General features: G+C 36.0%; 1 protein-coding gene across 5 annotated transcripts in view; it reads right to left on the minus strand.

Moving 5' to 3' along the window:
• pdzrn3b (PDZ domain containing RING finger 3b) overlaps window positions 1-24,147 on the minus strand; it is a 145,509-nt gene that overhangs the window by 5,002 nt on the left and 116,360 nt on the right. For all 5 annotated transcript variants that reach the window (XM_087254740.1, XM_087254741.1, XM_087254739.1 and 2 more), the window contains 4 exon segments: window positions 5,134-5,387; window positions 3,210-3,297; window positions 228-326; window positions 46-108 (listed from right to left, as the gene is read on the minus strand). In XM_087254740.1, coding sequence (XP_087110866.1) covers window positions 46-108; window positions 228-326; window positions 3,210-3,297; window positions 5,134-5,387 — 504 coding nt within the window.

The raw sequence follows: 24,147 nt of genomic DNA on the forward strand, positions 1-24,147 counted from the left end.
AATATTAAGACTTATTGCAAATAATCTCACTGATATAAAGCAAACCTGAATAATCCGATCTCCCTCTCGAATTCTTCCATCTTTCGCAGCAATGCTGTTTGGATCAATCTGTGCAATGAGAAACAATGGAGACCCAGAATACAAACTTGAACAAAGTGGCTTCATAGGCTTTAAAGAATGTGCCAGACATTACATACACATAAACAGCTACTTTCAGGAAAACTCACCTCACTGACATAGATCCCCGTCTCATCCTCATCATCGGTCCTGTAGCATACGGTAAACCCCAGTTTATCATGGATGTTTGTTCTGTATAAATCCACTTCCTAAAAGAACAATGATATTTTAATGCATAGCAGATTTTACGTCCATTCAGGAAGCTGATATGCTAAACAATGTAAAAAGGCAGTTTAATCATTGCAATATACAAAAACAGATGTCTTGATCTACACATTTGAATTATACGGAGGTACATGCTGCAACAAACCTGTACAAGTGTCATGTCTCATTTATCTAGCTGACATCTGTAAAAAGGTGAATCTTATGAAAACCTGTCTAGCTCAGGTAACATATACAGTATGTATTTGAAGGGCTGGGCCGATAAACGATATTACATTGAATCCTGATCAAATTTATGTCAATAACGATAATAAGCTCTGGACTTTTTTACTCTACAATAATCTAAGGGTCAATCTCACAGCAGAAATGAGCAGCAATGGAAATCTAAAAGGCCATTTATTGGACCCTCTAATTTTTGTGGCTTCTGTCATAGTTGGGGTCAGGGGCGTAACGGACATTTTAAAAGTGTGAAGGACAGCTGAATGACATCCAAAAGTTTATGTTCATATTAATCACCTTTTTCTAGGTAATTAGAAAAAGGTGATGCCCCAGGTTGGGGTACTCTTAAATCTGGAAGCATTAACAACTTATATTGAAATATATATCGTTATCCTTCAATATGGAAAATAATTATTGACATGACATTTTTGCCCTATCGCCCTGCCCTGTGTATTTGTATGTACTATAATATACATGCAAGTGTTTTAAGCATATTTATCATGACATATGAGATATGACATTACCAAACACTTACTTGGTATGTCTAATACAGCTTTTTACATTTTCTGTACAATATTGTTGTCTGTACGCAATGCATTTAAAAGTGCAGATGAACATCTTTATTGTCCATTGTTGTAATGTTAACATAACTTTAGAGTTAACATAAATTTAAAATATTCTTAGAAAACCCTTACACTCACCAAATCTGTCCATTTGCACTAAATACATTAAAATAGTACCATTACAAACAGTACTAAACAAAAACAACCTTCCTATTTTAATCAGCTTCTATTTATTTAAATAAAAATTTTCCCTATGATGGCAAAACTGAATTTTCAACAAAAGCTTTAGTCTTCAGTTCATTCAAAATTCAATGCTGATATGATATTAAATACACAAGTTTGATAAACAATACTGTATTTCTTTTTACATGATATCTTTGAAAACTAGTTCAAAGTAGTTTTTTTATATTGTGGTATTGAGAATTTACAGTGCAAATGTGTGGAGGTTGTCACAAAAGATTAGGGTTGTCGCGATGCCATTAAATAATCTTATGATACTATAACAACTCAAGTATTATGATACCAAGCAGTATTGTGATACTGTAATTCATAACTCAAATTATAAAGAAAGTGGTCAGAAATACTTTATCTTAAGTTATAATCGGCCTTCTTTAATTTAATAAATAATTCCCTTAAGGCCAAAAAGTATTATTTGCACCTCACTTCACCTAAAATGTATTCATTCTTTTTGTTTATTTTGTAAATAACTGACCAACAAAAAATACATTAAAATAAAGATACAAAATATGCCAAAAGAGCATTTACCAACATAATTAGGCTATATAAGTGCTCAAATTTGTTTCAATGTTTTCTGTTGCTATTTTGGGATTTTTATCTATTTTTTTCAGTCTTATAAGGCAACAATCCAATGGAATTTAAAATTTCACTTTGTGAGTCGTTCTTTAAAGAAAGATATTGTTGGTGTTGTTGTAGTTACTAAATCATATTAACAGGAGCAGAAATTAACCGATTTACATGTGTGTTCCATTTAAAGTGTTAGAAAACGTGCAATATACTACCATAAAAGGTGCGAATTCTATACCGTTTTCCAACCTTAAAGGGCTCCACAGATTATTAAAATAAAATGGTCTGTTGTTGCACAAACATGTGAACATTTTAGTGACTTTTCCACATGCAACATCTATTAAAGGTAAATTATTAATGATAATACTATTGTTTATAAACTACCGTGGCACTGAGAGTATTTTGAAGCCATATCGCAATACTACCATAGTACCAGTAAACCATGCATGATGCAACCCTACAAAATATAATGAAAAGTTTAACGGTACCAGACACAATTTGAAAAACGGGTTTTTGTGTAATTTCCTAAGCAGTAACTGTTGATTATAACTTTATAAGCTGGTTATTTCATTACATAACATGATTGCAAATCTCTCTAGCACATTACGAAAAGACCCTGAGCACTATGTATTAATGCATTGCCAACCTCAGAGCATCTAAAACTCTCTTTCCTTTGTCCTTGAGGTGCAAGAGCATTAATCAAGGTAAACAAGCGGGGAGGGAGGAGGTGGTGTTGAGCATTCAGATTGGCCCCATCCTAGTCATTGATCTCTGTCTGGAGGCCCCCACCGTGTCACCTGGAGGCCTTCAGGGGCCAATGAGAGGTCGTCGAGAGTACTGCATGCAGAGCATCTGCTGCTATAAGTCTCTGAACTTCATCTCTTTATGGACTCCTTCATTGTGACCCTCATGACTCACTGCCCAACACTCTCATTACGCTGCAATCTGTCTATGCTTATTGTACACCGAGATCCATCAGGCCAGTCTGATCCCAACCTATCCAATTATCTCTTTTCACCGAAGTATAAGTCAATGACAAAGGTAAATAATGATATCCTCGTCTCGCATCTGTTTCAGGGCGAAAAAGGCTACTTGATATCAGTACGGCTGACCACTTGGGTGCCTGTGTGAGGTTATTGAGGGTTTGTTTGGTAAATTCACCAATTGATCAGCAGAGACAGATTGCATCAGGCCTGGCGTCAGCATGTCTTTCTTTATGTCTTCAGTCGTCCTTTTATCGTGAATTGAGTTAGGAGTAAAGGGAGACGTTGTGTGGTACATTACCTCATATTCCAGCTCTTCTCTTTCTATCTCGTGCTGCATGCCCTCTAGGAAATCATTAGGGTCGAAGTATTCATGAGCTGGAGAGTGCCTAGAAAACAGAAAACAAATCATATATATATATATAAAAAAAAAAAACATCATAGAGGGACTATAATTAAGAAAATAACAATGTGTTCAAGCGTTAAACGCTCTATAAAATGTTACCAGTTTGGTTCCTAACTTCATTACAACCTCTTAGCTTATGTGATATGACCATGTGACAATGTGTACAATGATTTTTTTGTTGTTGTTTTACTCATCCAGTCTATTTTAGAGCTACCATTGCCAATTTTACAACACTTATGCAGGGCTCGAAATTAACTTTCTTACTTGGTAGCACTGGTGCTCCAAACCTGAAATATTTAGGAGCACCAGAAAAAATTTAGGAGCACCCACCAAAAATGAATGATATATTTGACAAGTTGTATATTAATTTATTGTATTTGAAAACATCAATTGGGACTAACAAAACCCAAAACAACTATCTAACTAATGCTGTGATGACTTAATATTCGTGCAGTAATTCCAAAATTAATGTTGAATATTTATAAAATAGTAATAATGACGATGATGACAAGAATACTAATAATGAATTATATTTCTCATCATCATGCTGCCTTGAATGTGCTTTAATGTAAGTCATCTGCTATATAAAGTCCTACTGTTACTTTATGAAAAATATATTGATGGTTTGCATCAAACACAAATGAAGCATTGTAGTAAGAAATATTTATTTTGTACTATTGTTTTTATATGCATGTCAATTGAATAAATAATAGTTCTGCTACAAAACAAATGATATAATATAATAAATCATTCAATTCAATGCTGAAAGCTGCAAAGCAGTCATCAGTAATTAAATAGAAAAATAATATACACCTCAAGAAAGAACGGACAAAAGAAAGGAAGAAAAGTCTCACTTTTAAAAGTTTTGGTTTCGGTTCGTGTTGTTTTAATGCTCAGCCTCGTTACGCGCTGAATTACATTTTTCTGTGTTTGCGGAAAAGCATGCGAGTCAGCCGGCCCAATATGAGGGGGGCAGAGCAGGATTCTCCCGATGACCACCGGCGCAATACTGTTCTTTGTTATAACCCGCATCAATTTAAACTCAGTAAAGGCAAGCTTCTTTGGCGATGGTGTTTTAGCGGACATTTGCGCTGTTGCAGCCTGATCTCACGAGGAAACGTGAGATTGTGTTGGATCAAGATTCAGTGTACTTTTCACTCTTCAGCCATTTGCATTCCCCACGGTCACAAAAGCTCCCTCCCTGTCGACTGACAGCGGAAAGTCTTGAGTGAGTGACAGCTAATATGAACCAATATAGCGGCAGTTTAAAAAAAAAAAAAAAACAAAAAAAAAACAGGTCGCACTACAACCATTATATGCAGTTGCACGAATGCTCCCAATATATATTATGAGGTCGCATAGCTTAAATTACAAGCGCATATTTCGAGCCCTGTTATGTGACACTTTATCCTTGGACAACACCAGTCATTATCTATTTTCAAAACTCAGTTTTTTACAAAGTATAAGAAATAATGAAGTAAAGACAAGCATGGGAATTAGAAATAAGTTGTATGTTGGCGGTACAAAAATTAATTCAACTCTACTTTCAAAGCTTTAACCTGTGAGAGACAAACCCCGAGGACACATGCAGATAGATAAGGTAAATCCAAATAAATGAACGTAACTTAATTTCATCTTGTGCCCTGGGCCTAAACGTCTAACAAGTATATTAAAATCTTGTTGAGCTGGCAGAGCAACTTTTAAATGAAGTAAAAACCATGTAAATGCTACAAATAGCTACTCCCTCTGCTATAATCCACAGTTAGGTTTCCAAAATCTCTAATAAGCATTGTAAGTGGTCCAGGAATCTGTCACTCACCCCTCTGGCAGGAGGTACTGCTCAAGCACATCCACAGGAGTGGAGGATGTAGGCAGCTTGCTGAGGGCCATGATATGCTGGAAGGTGATGTCTGTCTGGGTGCTGATGTCCACGACCTGTCCTTCCCCAGTCGGGCCTGTAGGTTTGGGTCTGGGAGCCCGACGAAGCACCTGGACCATAATGGGCTCTTTAGCCATACGGAAGGCCTCCACTGCCTGGTCGTGTGTCGCCTTGGACAAGTCCTTTCCATTGACCTGTTGAAACAGACAAACATAAGAGCATTGATTTAAACCAAGAATGAACATAACATAAAAAAAATAATAATAATAGGGGCGGAGCGGTGGCGCAGTAGGTAGTGCTGTCGCCTCACAGCAAGAAGGTCACTGGTTCGAGCCTCGGCTGGGTCAGTTCTCGTTTCTGTGTGGAGTTTGCATGTTCTCCCCGTGCTCGCATGGGTTTCCACTGGGTGCTCCGGTTTCCCATACAATCTACTGACATGCGCTATAAGTGACTTGGATGATTAAATTGGCCTTAGTGTATGAGTGTGTGTGTGAATGTAAGAGTGTATGAGTGTTTCTCAGTAATGTTTTGCGATTGGAAGGGCATCCGCTGTGTAAAACATATGCCAGAATAGTTGACGGATCATTCCGCTGTGGCAACCCCTGATAAATTAAATATTTATCTCTTGTTTTTGTTTTTTAAGCAGCAGTTTTAGCTTCAGAATTAGTTAAGGTTGAATCTAATGGAGCGGGCCACAGTACATGAGCTTGTACAACTTTCCACATTTGTGGATTGGAGGAAGAATGAAAAATGAATAATGTTGGAGACTGTGGAGTTTATCAAATGACTAAGTAAAATCACTTAAAGCAGTAAAGTCACTGTAAAGCCCAACATACTGTACACAGAACCCCAGTATTAGTCTTAAGATTATCTATAGACAATTTTGAGGGATGTAAACAAACAATGGTCCTAATGTATTTCCTGATTTACATTTTTAATTTCTATAGCTTCTGAGAATCTAAAAAGAGCCACATATTATGAAATAATATTTTAACATTAAGTTACGATTAAATTGCCTCTTGTTAGTTATCAAATAGTTTGATAACACGCAGGAAATGTTCATTGGCTAATGCCATGACCACATTAAAATGATCTATAACTTGCACGTTATCATTTCCGCCATAACCGGTTAACAATTTTTTATAGCATTTCAATGAACTTCCTTTCCATTATATCTTTTATAAGAGCAATCAAATGCTATCAAATATCTGAAGTGTCTTGCCCCCTACAAGATACAGCTGAAATAGGTCACTTATTCACATGTAACCAAGTAATCACACAGACTTTTCTAATACTTGCATACAAGAGAAAATAATAAACAGTAGCCGACATCGTGTTGATCTGAACTACTTTATGTTTATTAGTCAGAACAATGTCAGGAGGAACTCTAAAAAGCCAGGATGCCGAAATGCACACACAGTCAGCATACAAGCAACTAGGACATTCAAAATGAAGTCTGTTCATTACAATTATCTATAAAGTAAAAACTGCACTATAAACAGGACAAACGAATCCAACAATGTAAATTTCCTTTCTATTGGGCTGAATGAAACCTAGTTCCACTTTAATGTCACACAACTGCAGTACTTGCACACGCAATGTGGAATATATGTGCAAAACAGCACAAAAAGTGTCAGACCAACTTAAATGACATATAAAATGTTTTATGTGAGACCGGAGAAGGATCAGCATTGCTTTTTCGCACTATGGCTGTCAAGAATCACAAGTGCTTCAGCTCAGTGACTGCCTGAAAGATCTGTGATATAAATGAAATGCTACCGGCTGTTTTTTAGTGGAGGAACTATGTTATTGAACAAAGCTGCACATTTCTAGGCACTTCAGTGGACCTTTAATCAGTAAAGCTGTACCGAAATATCCACAGAAGCAAAGCAGCCATTGCAACTGCATCCAGCTAGACTCAGCGAAACGACAACAACAACATAAATTAGAAAGCGCTCTCTTGCTAATTAATCAGGGTCATTAAACAAAGCGAACCTAGGGAGCCTTCTTTAGCTAAGTAATTGAAGACGAGGGCCTCCCAGGAAGATGTTGTGGTTGCCGTACATGAGGAAATGAATGCAAGCTTGAGGGCCGAAGCATGGCACACCAATCAAGAGCAGTGCTCTGAAGATGAGGGCTAAAAGTAATGAGAAAGAAAAGGTTCAAAGCAATCTTGTAGTGCAGGAAAGCAAGGCCAGATGGGGTCAGAGCTGCACACATTGAGGGATATTTCAAAATGCATTTGTACAGAAGTTGCATTTAAGTGTTTGCAATTGTTACTACCAAAAGATAACACAGTGCTGCTGCTAGTACTTTTATATACAGTTGGAGTCAGAATTATTAACCCTCCTTTGATTTTTTTCTTTCTTAAACATTTCCCAAATGATGTTAAGCAGAGCAAGACATTTTCATAGTATGTCTGATAATATTTTTTTGTTCTGGAGAAAGTCTTTTTTTGTTTTATTTCAGCTAGAATAAAAGCAGTTTGTAATAAAAAACAAAAACAAAAAACATTTTAAGGTCAATATTATTAGCCCCTTTAAGACATATATTTTTTTCGATTGTCAACAGAGAAAACCACCTAGCTAACCTAATTAAGCCTTTAAAAGTCACTTTAAGCTGTATAGAAGTGTCTTGAAAATATCTAGTAAAATATTATTTACTGTCATCATAGCAAAGTTAAAATAAATCAGTTATTAAAAATGAGTTATTAAAACTATCATGTTTAGAAATGTGCTGAAAAAAATCTTCTTTCCATTAAACAGAAATTGGGTAAAAAAATAACAGGGGGGGTAATAATGTACTATAAGTGACTTGGATGACTAAATAGGACTCAGTGTACAGTATGAGAGTGTGTGTGTGTGTGTGTGTGTGTGTGTGTGTGGAATGTGTGAGTGTTTGAGTGTTTCTTAGTAATGTGTTGTGACTGGAAGGGCATCCCCTGTGTAAAACATATGCCCAAATAGTTTTCGGTTCATTCTGCTGTGGCAACCCCAATAAGCGAATAAGCCGAAGGAAAATGAATGAAAGAATTTTTAATGAAAAGAAATGAAAGTCTTTGTTATTCTGACCAACTCTCATATTCTAGAAGAAAAAAACTCTACATGATAACGTCATATTAGAAATTCAGAAGAAATGCTGTCAGACATTTAAAGAATAAAACAAATATTAACATTTTATATTATTAAAATAAAATCATATAATAAATAAAATCCACCAAAAAATTAGAAATTTAAAGTGGTCTCTTTGATGTTTTTTTTTTCATAGCTGTGATTATCAGGTTTAAATATTTCTATATTATTAGTTTCTTGTTGTGGTAACTACCAACTACTGTATATACACTCACCGGCCACTTTATTACATAGGTACACCTTACTAGAACCGTGTTGGACCCCCTTTTGCCTTCAGAACTGCCTTAATCCTTCATGGCATAGATTCAACAAGGTACTGGAAATATTCCTCAGAGATTTTTGTCCATATTTACATGATAGCATCACACAGTTGCGGCAGATTTGGTGCAGATGGTTGTGCGTGAAAATCCCAGTAAATCAGCAGTTTCTGAAATACTATATGCATTGAGTTGCTGCCATGTAATTGGGTGATTAGAAATTTGGTTCAATGAGCAGTTGGACAGGTGTACCTAATAAAGTGGCCAGTAAGTGTGAAGAGCAGTGCCAAGTGAAATAAAATAAAAAAAATAAATATGCTATACAAATGTCCTAGTTAGGCTATGTCAACTTTAACCTAACAGCAAATGCTCCTTCATTAAGATGCAAAAGCACGACTCTTAGCAAGTCTGCTAACAGGGTGTTTGACCTTGAATGAACCGCCTCTCTTATCTCAGAGCTTATAAAGCTTTTCCCCATGTGCTCATTTCAACAAACGCAGCGTTCCCCATTTGTTCATTTTTTTGATTTCTAGATGAGAGACAGCTTTGATAAGATCTTTGCTAGAGGCATTCACACCCACTTATGCAAACCTGCTTGTACACACACACACACACACACACACACACACACACACACACACACACACACACACACACACACACACACACGTGCACACACATGCACAAACACAGGCTTACAATAGCACAACAATGTGATGAAATTCATAGAAAAAAAAAATTGGTTGATGCAATGCTTGAGAATACACAAACATCTTATTATTGCACACAAGGTGACTATTTCCAAATGCACGCACATTTACATGCAGATACTCAAAACACTTTTTTATTTTAAAAGCATAGATTTCTGAAGTTGTATGCCATATTGTGTTATGTAAAACATTTCAAACATCAAACGTCTAATACAGCTCTTAGAGATCCACAGTGCATGCAGTAAGTTTATGTTAAACAAATAAATAACTTGTGAGAAATACATTCAGTCTAATTCACAAGCTGCTGGATCCCATTCTCGGATTTCCAAACAGACAGGATTGGAGCACTTGAGCTTTGAAGAGGGAATATGTTAACTAATAACCAAGAGGATTAAAACTAATCCTAGCCTGAGGGATAATTGGAACATTCAATATGAATTTAAATTCGGAAACTTTCAAACCGAAACAAAGACTTACCATCTCTAACAAATGAACACCAAGGAAGCTTTTTTAGGGAATGTTTGCCAAAACTCATATCCAAAATGAACTTCAGTGTAATGTTTTCTTTAGACTATAAGAACAACCATGGTAAATCAACTGCAGTACAACGGTATAATGATAAAAATATTCTAAATATTTTGTTTTTACAATGATTACCATTAAGACGCACTAAGATGTCATTCAAAGTAATATTCATGTATAAATTAAAAAAATACTTTTAATAATTGTTATTTGAAATATTTTTTGTTGTAGGTTTTACTCATTGTCCGCATAAAGCTTCAAATAATATAAAATATAGTAATATTTGTTTTGATCAGAGTACCTGGAGACTGGAGAGTCTCAAATACGTCTCAGGCAGTTTTTGTTTTCACAAATCCACCAGAGGCCGTGGTGTGTGCTTTTTTAGATCTCAAATTTATTTCGCAAGTGCCATTCGCATAAATCCACCAGAGGCCACTGTCGATGGACTGACTAACCAGCTGACCGATACCCCCACCCACCTTCTTCCCTAAACCCAACCAAAAGTGTTTTAAAAAGTACAAATTGACCCACTAGAGTATCACGGTTTACCAATACTATAGTAGTACCGTGATACTACCAACAAAATACAGACGGTGCCATTGTAGTTTGTTAACGGTAGTATCATCATTAATGGTTCTACAATAGTTAATGCTGCATGTGGAAATGTCTCTAAATAAAACAGAAAATGTCAAATAATACAAATTATACTTTTTTTGTTAAATGAATAGCTAAATATAAGTATAATAAAATATATAATAAAAGGTCAATTGAGTACAAGTAGACTGTTTGCTTAATATCTGTTGAAACTGCTCCTTCAACAGACATTTAACTGACTATAAGACACTTTGCATGTGAATCTACACTAACCCTAACCCCAACCCTAACCTAACAGTCTACTTATGATCTAATAAGAATTAGTTGGCAGTTAGATGCTTAAATTCAACAAACGGACCAACAAAATAAAGTCTGACCAAATATAATTCTTAAAATATAATTTCTTTAATAATCATCCTTTGCCAGACAGAACCCCGTTATTGCATCTCATGTTCGTCGACGTACGCTGCAAGTCACTGGACAAACTGGTAACAGCAGGAAAGCCATCCATATGGAGGTTAATGGTCAGCTGGTAAGCATGAAATGGCTATATAATTGGCGATCTCCATAAATGTATATAGGGCTACAGAATGAACCAGTTGTTGAATACGTACAGGTCAAAATGATGTTACGCTGAATGGAACATTATTTCACCCATATTTTGAAAATTTTCAAACTATAAAAAATGCATGGTTCTACGCAAATTATTCATATTCATCCGACAAAAATTGATCGTTAACTTTAAAAATTTAACAAATTTAAGTGGATTGAACATAAAAAATGTAGTTGTCCCAAGGAAATCTTAATAATTGTGTTGTTTCTGCTCATTTTACTTATATTTAATATACTGTCTATGTACATAAAATGACTTGGGTACATTTAATTTGATGCAGACATCCAAGTACTGCATTTTGTCTTTCACTATTATAACCAAAAATCTTACAAAACAATACAGTGACAGTGTCATGGTGTTAGTATTGTATTACTGTAATAATATTATATTACTGTAATACATTTTTTTTAACAAAAATTTCATGACTTTTCCATGATTTTTTCAAGACTTTCAAGTAAATTTTCAGGACCTAATGTTTCATGCAATATCTACATATGTGTGGTAAAAGAAAAACAATGCATGTTCAAATTTATTACAGCATATCGTAAAACACACAACAATCTATTTAGATTCAATTTATATTTATATCTATGTAAAATTGATTTAGATAATGCTTACACCGCACTATTAATGTGAGAGTTAGTGATTGGCCAAGGAAAGAAAATAAGTAAATAACCTATATTCAAGTATAAAGACATCTGTTTTCCATGACTTTTCCAAACTTTGTGGGTTTTTCTGTTAAAAATCGATGTCAAAACTCCATGACTTTTCTAGGTTTTCCATAACTTTATGAACCCTGATTGTAATATTAATAATAAAACAGTTAGATTACATCCCTGCACTCCTATGTAAGTTGCCCCCAAAAAACACTGAATTAACTTGCACTGTGCAATGCCCAAAGTATTAAATAACTACACCAACAAACAAATCAATAAATAGCACCAAGCTACAATTGTGTTTCACTCAAGACGGCAGTTCTTTCCTTTCTTTAATTTACCTTTCAACTCTTAACTCCTTGTATTCGATTGTATAGATTTTCTTTTCCTCTCTGTCAGCTGGGTCAACAACACAATCATCCCTTTCAGCGTGTCAGTGTATTTTTCGCTAAGACTTAAGTGCGCAGGAATGCCTCTCCTCCTCGTAGCCCGTGACCCCGAGACAAAACCTCCACCCTGGAAACGTTCTGCCTCACTGCCTCTCCAGTGAAGAGGAGGCCAAGCGGGATCTCCATTCACACAGTTCACCTCTGACACTGACTGACTGAGAGCACACACACCAAACTGAGCCTCTTCACCCTCTGTTTAACACAGACCTGCTGGAAAGGCCACGCACACGTCACACATGCTGTTCCATTAGGCTTCTATGGAGGCCATCAACAGAATTCACATTCACTCTGACATGTAGTCTAAAATGCAGCATTCACACTAAATGTGCGGCCTTATATAGCATTGCTTGGTTTTACAGCTAAAATCCTGTTATGTAAAGTCAAGACATGATGACAAAATAAATGTGCTTTATTTCTCATGCGAAATAATTGTATGACATTGCTTTCAACATCCAGGAAACTGGCTGTCAGTATGATAAGGCTTTACTATTGTTGTAATAGTATTGTTACATTTGTAGCACAGATAATGTGGTCTAATTGTGCTCATAAACAAACATCCAAAAAGTTGGTAAGCATCTCACATTTCAGAAATCATTTCTCATTTGGATTGCACAATAATATCAGATATATTTGTTAAAAAAAGAAGAATGAAAGAGCAGCATTTATGTTGTAGAAGTTTACGATTATTATTAAGAAAAAAAATAATAAATTTTTATATAGGATATAAAACACAAAATTAAAATGACATCAGCTATTTTGCAATAAAATTAGGTGTTTTTTTTTTTTACTCCAAAAACAGCTTTTTGTAAGATTCTGTTTGCATGCAGTACCAGATGTTTCCACAAAATTAATGGTTTCCCATTTCTACAATGCAAAAGTGAACAAGTTTGACCATTTTTCAATCATGCCCATAATATTTTGTTGACATGCCAAGTGCCAAAACCTTCGCCAAGTTTAATACTATTCTGACGAAGCAATAAATAAATAAATATGCCAAAAACTGAATGAAAAGCACCAACATGTTATTTTATAACACTGAATAAAATGACTGACCCCAAGCTTTTGAATAACAGAGTAGCCAAATTAATATGAATCTATTCTGGATCTATTCCACTTATTTGTCAATATAAATGAAATTGATAAAGATTCAGAACTAAACAAGCCTTGGACATACAAATGTAAGCCGCATGTAAGTTTGAGATTTTTTGGGAACTTTAAAAAAAAAAAGATGCTACGTCAGGAAGGTCAAACAATTCCTGGAGGGCCGCAGCGCTCCACAGTTTAGTTACAACCCTGCTTCAATACACTTACCTAGAGATTTAAAACAAGCCTGAAGGACTCAATTACTTTGATCAGGTTTGTTTAATTAGGGTTAACGCTAAACTGTGCAGAGCTGTGGCCCTCCAGGAACTGAGTTTGACACCTGTGTGTTAGGTGAAAAATTGAGCTAAAGTCAGTAATTCTCCTTTGAAAATGTGCATTTTGTGTTGGCTGCTTCAATGTATACAGGAGTGGCCAAAAATGCAACCTACAGAGGACAGCAGCAGCCTCCGAAATGAGACACAGATTCTGTGTTATAAAAACCTACAAGGTGATTTTTAATTAGCAAATAATACAATACTGGTATTAATATCACAAAGGTAAACATTAGCAGAACATCTCACTCGTCCTGTTTGTGTTGTTAATCTAGCAACCTGCACATCTGGCAACCTTAAGGAGGAGGGGCTGGGTAAAAAAACACCATCTTCAAAATTTTGAATTTGTACTGCAATACCTAGTTCAACCACTAGGTGTAAATCCTTTAAGCAATGGCTGCGTCTGAAATCACATACTTCCATACTATATAGTAAAACAGCGAGCCGGGTAGTATCTGTCTGAATTCATAGAATTCAAAAAACAGTATGCGAGAAGTTCCCGCAGAACCTACTACTTAGGATTCAGAAATGCACATCCGAGGCATGCTACATTATCCCATGATGCACCACCAGAGAATTAACGAATGAGAGTAAAGCGATACAACTGACGTGGGTTGGTCATATGATCATGACAAAATGGCTGATGTAGTATGTTCCAGTTCCATTCATACTGCTCATATTCATACTGTATAGAACATTCTTTTCTAATGGCCGAGTAGTAAATTCAAAATCAAATGCAGTACCTCAGTAGTAGGCGATTTCGGACGCAGTCAAAGAGTTCTGTAGTTTGCCGGAAGTTTTACTTTCGATTTGAGCTTAAGAACAACAACATAAATGAAAAAGAAGCATCTTTCAAGCATGGCAGATGAAGTTTAAGCTTAAGGGTTTATTCCCAGAATCCAAGAAAGAACATTCTCACTATGTGTGAGTCCCGTCCAGAGACTTAAGTCCTCTATTCTTCCAAACATAACAGTCTTGAAGAAAAAAAAGGTGTTGTTTGGCAGCATTTGATATGCTGTTTCTATGTGTATGTCTGTGTGTGTGTGTGTGTGTGTGTGTGTGTGTGTGTGTGTTATTTTATTCAGAATCAGGAAACCTTCTTACAGTTTTGGCTGACTTGAAACACAGCAACCTTTATACGCAGCAGCATGCCGTCTCAGTGTGGATTAAGCAGCAAACAGAGGGAAACTAATGCTCCTGATAAGCATGGACGCCTGCTAAAAGACGCCGCTGTTTACTTGCTCTTAATCCTGTTTAAGCATGAGACCTTCTGTTATCCACTGAGGATCAATAATGGGGGGCTAAATCACTTCCTTCAAGCTTCCTCCTTCCTTGCCTTCCTGTTATAATGAGTTGTCTGTCACTGTGCGTCTAAGGAAATACAGTTTCCCACACTCTACCAACCAAGTATGGGCTGCTTTACCTTACTAACAAGTGCCTGAGGTTTTCAAATTAAGGGGTGGACTTCTTAGGGAACTTTCATTTAAGACAACCCAAACTATTACATTTTTTTAAATAAAAATATTGTGCTACCAATAATCCTTACCATGTATGGTCGTAAAATAAACAAATAAATGAATAAAATACATAAAAATCACATTATATATGCTGCTATTTTAACACAACATCAGTTTTACAAGCTGTGGTCCAAAGTTTTTTGAGTTCACTGTGTTTTGTTCCTTAAGGTTATGTTCTCTTCTTATTTCCTACAGAACTGTAATATTTAATATATGTTGCTGTGGAAAGACTTGTTGCTAATTTTTAAGGTTATTCATGGTCTACTGAAAGTCTACTGAAAGTAATTTGTTAATTCTACCAAATATCCTTTTAATACTCAATGAATGAACTAAGGAGAATGATGCCACCTCATTGTACCCAGTTATTTAAACACCTCACTGACTCTTTACAGTTTGACAGAAGTTACTCCCTTTCAATTCATGCAAAGCATCATGGGGCGTAAGAAAAAGGTGGATAGGTTTCGTTTCAGCATCCAGAGGGAGTGAGAATGAAAAGTGGTTGCGATGAATAGAGAGTTGGTTTACATGAAGTAATGAGGAATTATCAAAGTGAGAGCATCAGATCCATCTGCCAGGCTCTCCGTCACACCTGCATGGACTCATCTTCTATCAAGTTAATTACTGTCAAAGAGAGCACCTGGGAATAATTAGTCATTGCCTTCTAATCATTACTGTTAGTTTCTTTCACTCTTGAGCTTGTACTCATCTAGAGTGAGTGTTGAGTTAAGCCATGGCCATGCTAGAGTTTGTGGTTAAGAAGTTTTGTCGCATGATGCTGTGAAAAGGGACGGAATAAAACAATATGATTACACATTGATAAAAGTGAGCGATTGCTACATATTTTAAAGTTCTGTACAGAGAGGTCACATTTTGGTCTTCTATTGGTCTCACGCAAACACGTGATGCGATTATTGTCAGTCAGAGTTCACCAACAGTGAATTTTTTTATACATTTTTTTGCTCGTTCAAACTACTACTATTTAAAATGAGCTGAAACAACATAATTCTTGAGAGTTCATTGGGACAACTTAATTTTTTATGTTCAATCCACATGAATTTGTTAAAAGTGTTAACATAATTTGTATTGGGACAACATGAATTGTGAGGAACGCTGCATTTGTTTTTACAGTGAAGCTTGAACTTTTGAATGTAGCAAAATGCAAAACTTGTTGCTTGAGCTAACATTTCCTGTCAGCCGCAATAGCATGCGTATGAATGGAAGTCTATGGGGCGAAAAGTGCAGTGTGACCACGGCTTTATATGCAAGTATGCATCCGAAGATTTGCTGTTGGTAAGGAAAATGTATGAACTACTTATTGCACAATTCATAACCATTTGCAATATGACCACCATATGCAATATGATGGATAACCATAAGAATTACATGGTTCATAACCATATGCAACATGATTGATAACCATATAAATTACATCCATAATCCGTATTTCGATGGGCAAAACATAGAGTTGACACGTAGAACAAATATTAATACATGGAATTTTCCTTATGATTGATTAACTGTTATGTTAAATGTATTGTAAAGCCAAACACATAGCTGTAACAACACAATAATCATAGGTGTCAGCAGATTATCTGATGGAGCTTATGCTCAAACAAAGCATTCTTTTAGTTTAATTTAAGCTGGGCCACAGCATAGCATGGATTCACTTATAACCATCATCAAAGAGGGTAACTCAGATTTACAATATCGTAAGAAAACATTCATTCATTCATCTTCTTTTTGGCTTAGTCCCCTTATTAATCAGGGGTCGTCACAGCGGAATGAACCGCCAACTTATCCAGCATATGTTTTACGCAGCGGATTCCCTTCCAGCTGCAACCCATCACTGGGAAACACCCATAAACTCTCATTCACACACAAACACACACCACAAACAATTTCGCTTACCCAAGTCACCAATTCCACATGTCTTTGGACTTTTGAGAGAAACCAGAGTACCAGGAGTAAACCCAGGGAGAACATGCAAACTCCACACAGAAATGCCAACTAACCCAGCCGAGGCTCAAACCAGCGACCTTCTTGCTCTGAGGCAATCATAAGAAAACATTCAAATAATATTCCCTTTGCACTTTGGAAACTGAGTTCTACCTCACATTTACATATCTCCAGCATGAGAAGACTTTTTTTGACTGGTGAAAGTGCTTAATCAAAAAATATAAGTTGAATAAAACAGACATATTGCATTGGTCATTCATGCTTTATTAAAGAAATAATACACATATTATCATTTTAATATTATTATTATTATTACAAGTAATACTATTTATTAAAATTGCTGAGGTGCATAAATCGAACTGCAGCGAAGGTGGCAAAAATACTGATGTATTTATGAAGGATGTAGGTGTGTATATCATCAATCATGATCAAAGACTAGAACTATCAGTTTTATAAACTGAAATGTGGCCTGCTCAAAGTCTAAGAAGCTTACAACCAAGTAATATTTTAACTAACTTAAAATAACATTAAAATAATATTTTAGTTTTTTTTCATAAGGTATTTATTGCAGTATTCACCATAATATAAATGTTACATTACATGTATGTTATATGTGAAGAATATACAGTAATACATTAATAATGTGAAAGTAAATTTCTATGCTGATGCAATTTAAAGTATCAAAAATCTTCACCATTTTTAATATACAATTATTATTTGTGTGTGTGTGTGTGTGTGTGTGTGTGTGTGTGTGTGTGTGTGTGTGTGTGTGTGTGTGTGTGTGTGTTGTAACTAGCAAAGAGGAAGAGAACTTCCTATTGCATGCTGCATAAACTGAGGCACTACAACAGAAGCAAAATTTTCAGTTTCACCTGAACATTTTCAGTTGCCAATTTTGGTGCAACTACACAACCTGTATATTTTACAATGTTGTACCATATAAAAATCCATCTGCTGAAAATCTCAGCAAAGAGTTAAACACTAAAAAAGCTGACAATACTATTTCCACACACTTGCACAAAAATCCTTTAGTACCAATAAACATTACCCATAAAATCACTACTTTAAGAGACGACAGACCTCATTTTTTTGTGAAGTGAGCTGCACAGCATGCACTATTTAGCCACTGTATGAGCGCTCAATCTGAATATAAATGAGATATAATAGCTCCATCATCAGCATTCAAAATCAGCCAACTGCTCCGGCTAGCAAGCGTAAACTTCTTTGTTAGCATGTTTTATTCATGATTCAGCATGGTCGCGGGGACGCATGTCACCATTCAACCCCCAACACGCATGCTCTCCATTTTATGCTGTTAAATTTCATCTTATCCCTTCTTTAAGAATAACAAGTCTCTGGAGTGAAACCCTATTCTCCTATGGAGATGCTAATAGCAGTTTAGCTTCACTGAATCGGGTTTCTTAATATAACGGATTCAGAATTAGGTCATCATCTCTTTGTTTAGAACAGATAAAGGCTGGCATGCTTCGCTTTTTTTGAATGTAATTATAAAACAGGAAAGAAAAAGAGGTGACCCCTATAATTTAGACTAAACAAATGGCAGACGTAATGACAAAGACAGTTGGGACACTTAATCTGGTCTTATTTCATTTTAATTGCAGAGAATCTGATGCATCTGTGCAAATAAATCTGTCCATAAATACAAGCGGACACACCTGTGTTTGTCTGTTGGCTTGCAAAATCACATCTGTGCCAGAGTTATGGAGACTAATCAACAAACAAAGCTTATCTATTCATATTCTCTGCTGTCTCTCGCAACTGCTCTATATAAACTGTATAGACAGTACAATAACAGAAATAGCCAGAATTGAGCGTAAACTTCAGGGTGGGAAAGATTGCAAACATTCATTGATTTTCTTTATGGCTTAGTTTCTTTATTAATTAGGAGTTCCCACAGTGGAATGAACCACCAACTTATCTAGCATATTTTTTACGCAGCAGATGCCATTCCAGCCGCAACCCATCACTGGGAAACACCCATACACTCTCATTCACACTCATACACTATAGGCAGTTTAGCTTACCCAATTCACCTATGGCATGTCTTTGGACTGTGGGGGAAACTGGAGCACCTGGAGGAAACCCATGCGAACACGGGGAGAACATGCAAACTCCACAAAGCCGCTGACCCAGCCACTACCCACGGCATCACCGCACCACCCAGATTGCAAACAACTAAAGAAAAATGTATTTTAATATGAAAATATAAATATTTAATTAATTCTGTCCTGTTCTTGTTAACAGGGTTTCTACAGGTTTCATCAGGTCAAATTTAAGACTTTTTAAGACCATTATGAATGAATTTTTAGACTTACACAAGGTTAAACGCTAAGAATGTTTTTTCTAAAGGCCCATTAAAACAGTTTTAAAAAGCCATTAAAAACAAATTTTATTTTAAAGAAGATAATTAAGCCATATTGCTAAATAGAGTTAATAAATAAACTTTTTAAAAAACTTTATTGTGATGTTAGCCTGATTGAGTAGCTTTACATGGACATAGAAAAATTTATATATTTTTTAAATTATTTAAAACCTACAACACAATATTTCAGTCAATTTAAGAGTCTTTAAGGCCTAATTTTAGTTTTTTTTTATTTTAAATAGAAGGCATTTTATGACTTTTTAAGACCCCATGGACATCCTGGTTGAAATGTGTTCACGCGGGACATCAGCTTCAGTGCTTCCCATTCACTTTCAATGGGTGACTTTAGGCGTTGCTCGCAGCAGAAGTTGGGACTTTCTCAACATTTCAAGCCCCTATGGAAGTGTCAGCCAATCAGATCGCAGTATGCAAATACACAAGCTCAGACAGTTGCCAATTGCTGACTAACTTCATTGGCAGCCCCAACTTCAGACACGCCCTCTGTCAAGCGTTGACGCTGAAGCCCCGTGTGAACGGGGTGTAAGGGATCTTACCACATTTTATTATATTTTAAATCATTGCATTGCATTTGCAGACAAACATGTCAAATCTAGTGCATTGAAGGATAGTGGCAAAGTATAAATATTTAATAACACAACTAATTAGTATCTGTTTGATTAATTTTGTTTCAGTAATTTAAAATAAAAAAAGTACAAGAAAACTACAAGCCAAACTTCACCTAAACATTTACATCATCCCATAACTGTTCTAGCTATTTACAGCTTTGTAATACAGTCAACAGAGGTCAACATTTTAAAGTTTCAAGTTAAAAAAGCACATCCATCAACATCAACATGACTCAAGTTGGTTCATAAACACCTTCTAAAGTGGATTTTATTTTTGGTATTAAAACCCATGACTTAATTTTAAAAACTTTGTAAATTGTTTTCACTGGTGTCAGAAAAAGCAGTTAATACTTTCCAGCACCATTCACTGCCATTAAAAGCTTAGAAGAACAAGGCAGTTATTTCATGTTTTTAAACTTGCGTTCGAATGGACGATGGGTTTCCTGATACCCAATATGTTTTGTCTTTACATTAACAAGTTTAGAAGTTTAAACAGTTTATGTTATGTCTTTACAATGTATAGTAAATCAATATTTTGTCTTGGGCACTGTCAGTATTTTCATGTTATGTTTTTATTTCACGTGTCCAGTTGTCTCCATCTGCGTCATGTCACTGTACGTCTGTCAAGTCCTGTGCTTTGTGTAGTATTGTATGCAGACTGGAGAGTAGTGAATCTCCCGACTGACTGTCAGCCACCTGCTGCAGTGTAAAGACCTGTTCCAGATTCCACTTACTAGACCACACTGTCTATTTCCCCCATAGCAAAGAGCAAAGCGTTTCGTTTTGACATGCCATCACTGTAAAGACTAATTAGGAAAAGCGGAGAACAGCAAGAAGACTATCATAGTGGAAGCAGTTTAGAAAAGACAATGGAACTGTTCAATTTGATGGGCATTCAATTTCTGAAAACATTTGGAAGAATGTGAAAACACTGTGCAAAGCTACAAAAATGCATTAGCTAGCACACACCCAATACAAATCTGATCTGACACAGAGCTTCAGCGGCCTGACTGTTTTGATACTCTAATTAAAAAGAAGGTCTTACATGAGGTGCAGACAGGCGCCATGGCCATTATGGGCCACTTCTGTGGAGATTAGGAGGCACGTAGCTGTCAAACACAGTCTCCAGCAGTCGGCCAACATGGGCCCGTCAGGGACAAAGGAGACACGATCTCCACATGGTGCAAACCTCTCCTGCTTTGAACACAGACTTCAGCACAGCCAGAGAGAGATCAAGTTTACTCAGGGACGGCGAGGCATGTTCACTGCATCCCCGCTCGCTTCTAATTATCTGAACTGAAGGGGAAAATCACCTTCTTTCGACCTGTAGCTTCACAGGGACTAATTCTCTTTTCCTGTGAGTGGTTTTCTTGAAAGAGGCTGCTACACTGAAATCACTGAAATCAATAGGGCAACTGAACCGCTGTTTTTTAAAGCATAGGACTTTAGAAAATGTTGCCAGAATACACAAAAGCACTGTGGCTACACTGTTCTTCCAATCAGTGCACAGTAAAAACCCAAGAAAAACTTCATTCAATTGGATAAAACATGAATTGAAACAAAGCCATACATAGACAATAATGACAACAATTACACAGAAACCACTGTCCAAAGTTGACCCAGCCTGATCTCATAAGAAAACATAAGTATTTTATGTTTTGAGTTCGGTAATATGAAAATGTATGATTTTAAAAAGAAGGCATGGCACCCAATCCCACCCCAAACCCAACCGTCATTGGGTGATGAGCAAAGCGTACTAAATTTTACGAATTAGATCGTAGTAAGTCATAGATATTAGCCACTAAATCACACACTGCCATGAGATTGTGTTGAATGACTTATATATTAGTCTTATATCAATTCACTTGGTGCCATATATAAATATAATTTAGAGCACATGCATAAATGTTTAATATGTCCATATAACATGACCTCAACAATAAATAAGCATAACTGCACTACATATAATAGTCGTCTAGACTGTTTTTGAGGTTTGTAATGACTTTATTATCCATTTCTGCATATTAAACATATTAGATGATTTTGCATATGAATTATTACAAAATTATTTAACATCCAATAAATATTTCTGATATATATTAATACATGAAAAATCTATATTTCAACTAGAAAAAGAAATTCTTACAGTATTTTCTATTTTTTTCTTCTGGAGAAAGTCTTATTTCTTATATTTTGGCTAGAATAAAATAAGTTACATTTAAAAAAAAAAAACTAATTTAAGGTCAATATCTTTGCCAAGTTGACCTAATTAACCTAGTTAATCCTTTACAATACACTTTGAGCTGAGTACTAGTATCTTGAAAAATATCTATTAAATATTATGTAAATATATTGATGGCAAAGATAGAAAATACTATTAGAAGTTATTATGTAAAGAAATGTGTTGTAAGTGTAACAGAATGTAACAGATAATTTATGGATACATATAGATGAGCAATTTCACACAAATGTCAACTTTGCCATGAAAAAGTTATGTTTTTACCGAGATAGCAAAACCCTTTGTAGGTTTTTTGTGTAGGCTTATATTTTACAAGATTGTAAAACTACTTAAAAATGTCTGTCAATTTCAAACAATTATATTTGATTTACCAAAGTCACACAAGTGCTAATTTTACATCTATCACATCCATAACGAAGCTTTTTTCCTCATACATACAAAAATGTCAAATAAAATAAATCATTTTTGTTCTATGGAGAAACAACTCTTATCCTTTTGATTAGCATTATTTCTTTTGGGCTGAGCAGTTTAAGTCATGTGATTCAGTATGTTGTATACTGTAAACTCGTAGACCTTTTTGGTCACATCCATAGGACATGGGTTAGGGTTAGGGTTTATTTTCCTCATTTAAAATATAAAAAATGTTCACAGATTGATATTTTTCTGATCCCAGAACTCTGTGGTTAGCTGTTTTGTAAAATATAAAACAGATGTTTCAATATAATGCTAACATTTGGGAATTTATGTTTTGAGCTTTTACTGCAAATGTCACATCTATGATGCTGGAATTGCTCAGATGTAACTTTCTGCTTAAATTACAGTAGAGTTGTAGAGTCTATAGAGTGCCTCCTAGAGCACATGAACCCGTGAAAACATTTCTGTGTCCCTAAATCTCTCTTTAGGTGTGTGTGTTCATCCGTCTGTATCCCTCTCAGAGGAGTTCTAAGACAGAAAGAGAGGGACAACAAAGAGGGTAGAGGTAGTGCCAGACAGCCTAATGAAGAGGATCTGTGTGTATTATCTGGGGACGGGCCCAGTCAGAAGCCTGATCCTCTGTATATGCCATCCAATGACCCGTTCTTACTCTCACAGACCTCCAAATATCTAGTAATAAAGTCGATTCTTCAGAAAAGCTGTTTAAATCCCCAAGACCGATATCAATTCACTGCAATAATGCAATTCCATGTCGCGCTTTACACCACACGTGTCAATGCACATGCTTATAGAGGTGGACACATGAATGAGCGGGCGCCTGGTAAAGTCTACAGATCACTTTCACACTTCAAAAGAATCTTTCAGTCAATTCATTAAAGTCCAGCGACATCCTGCCGCCACTCACAGGCCTTAATTATGAGTGACCCGACGCCAGCCAAGAGCACTCTCAACATTACCACACGAAACAACAACCTTTCTGCCACATACTTCTCCAGAGTCTAAGCCATCGCTCATCACAAAGGCTCCATTATCTGTCTGTGGGGTACAAATTCGCAGTGTAGGTGAACAATACAATTCCCAGTCATGTTTTCTGATTTTGTCAATATGCCTATATAGCAGTGTTTCCCAACCCTGTTCCTGAATGCACATTAACAATACATATTTTCAACCTCTCCCCAATCAAACACATCTGAATCAACACAGCAGCACATAAGAAGAGACTCCGAAACCTGAAGTTAATGGGTCAGATAAAGAAGGGAGACATCCAAAAATATATATTGTTGGTGTGCCTCCAGGAACAGGGTTGGGAAACAATGCTATATAGTAGGGCTGCACAATATATCATCTCAGCATCGATATCGCAACATGATAATTCGCAATAGTCACATCGCAGCATATCCAATGTTCAGTTGTATTTCAACTCATCATTTGCATGTGTTATTGATGCCCGT

Source organism: Danio rerio, chromosome 6 (genome assembly GCF_052040795.2).
Source record: "Danio rerio strain M-AB ecotype USA chromosome 6, GRCz13ab, whole genome shotgun sequence".
Taxonomy (NCBI): Eukaryota; Metazoa; Chordata; class Actinopteri; order Cypriniformes; family Danionidae; genus Danio; species Danio rerio.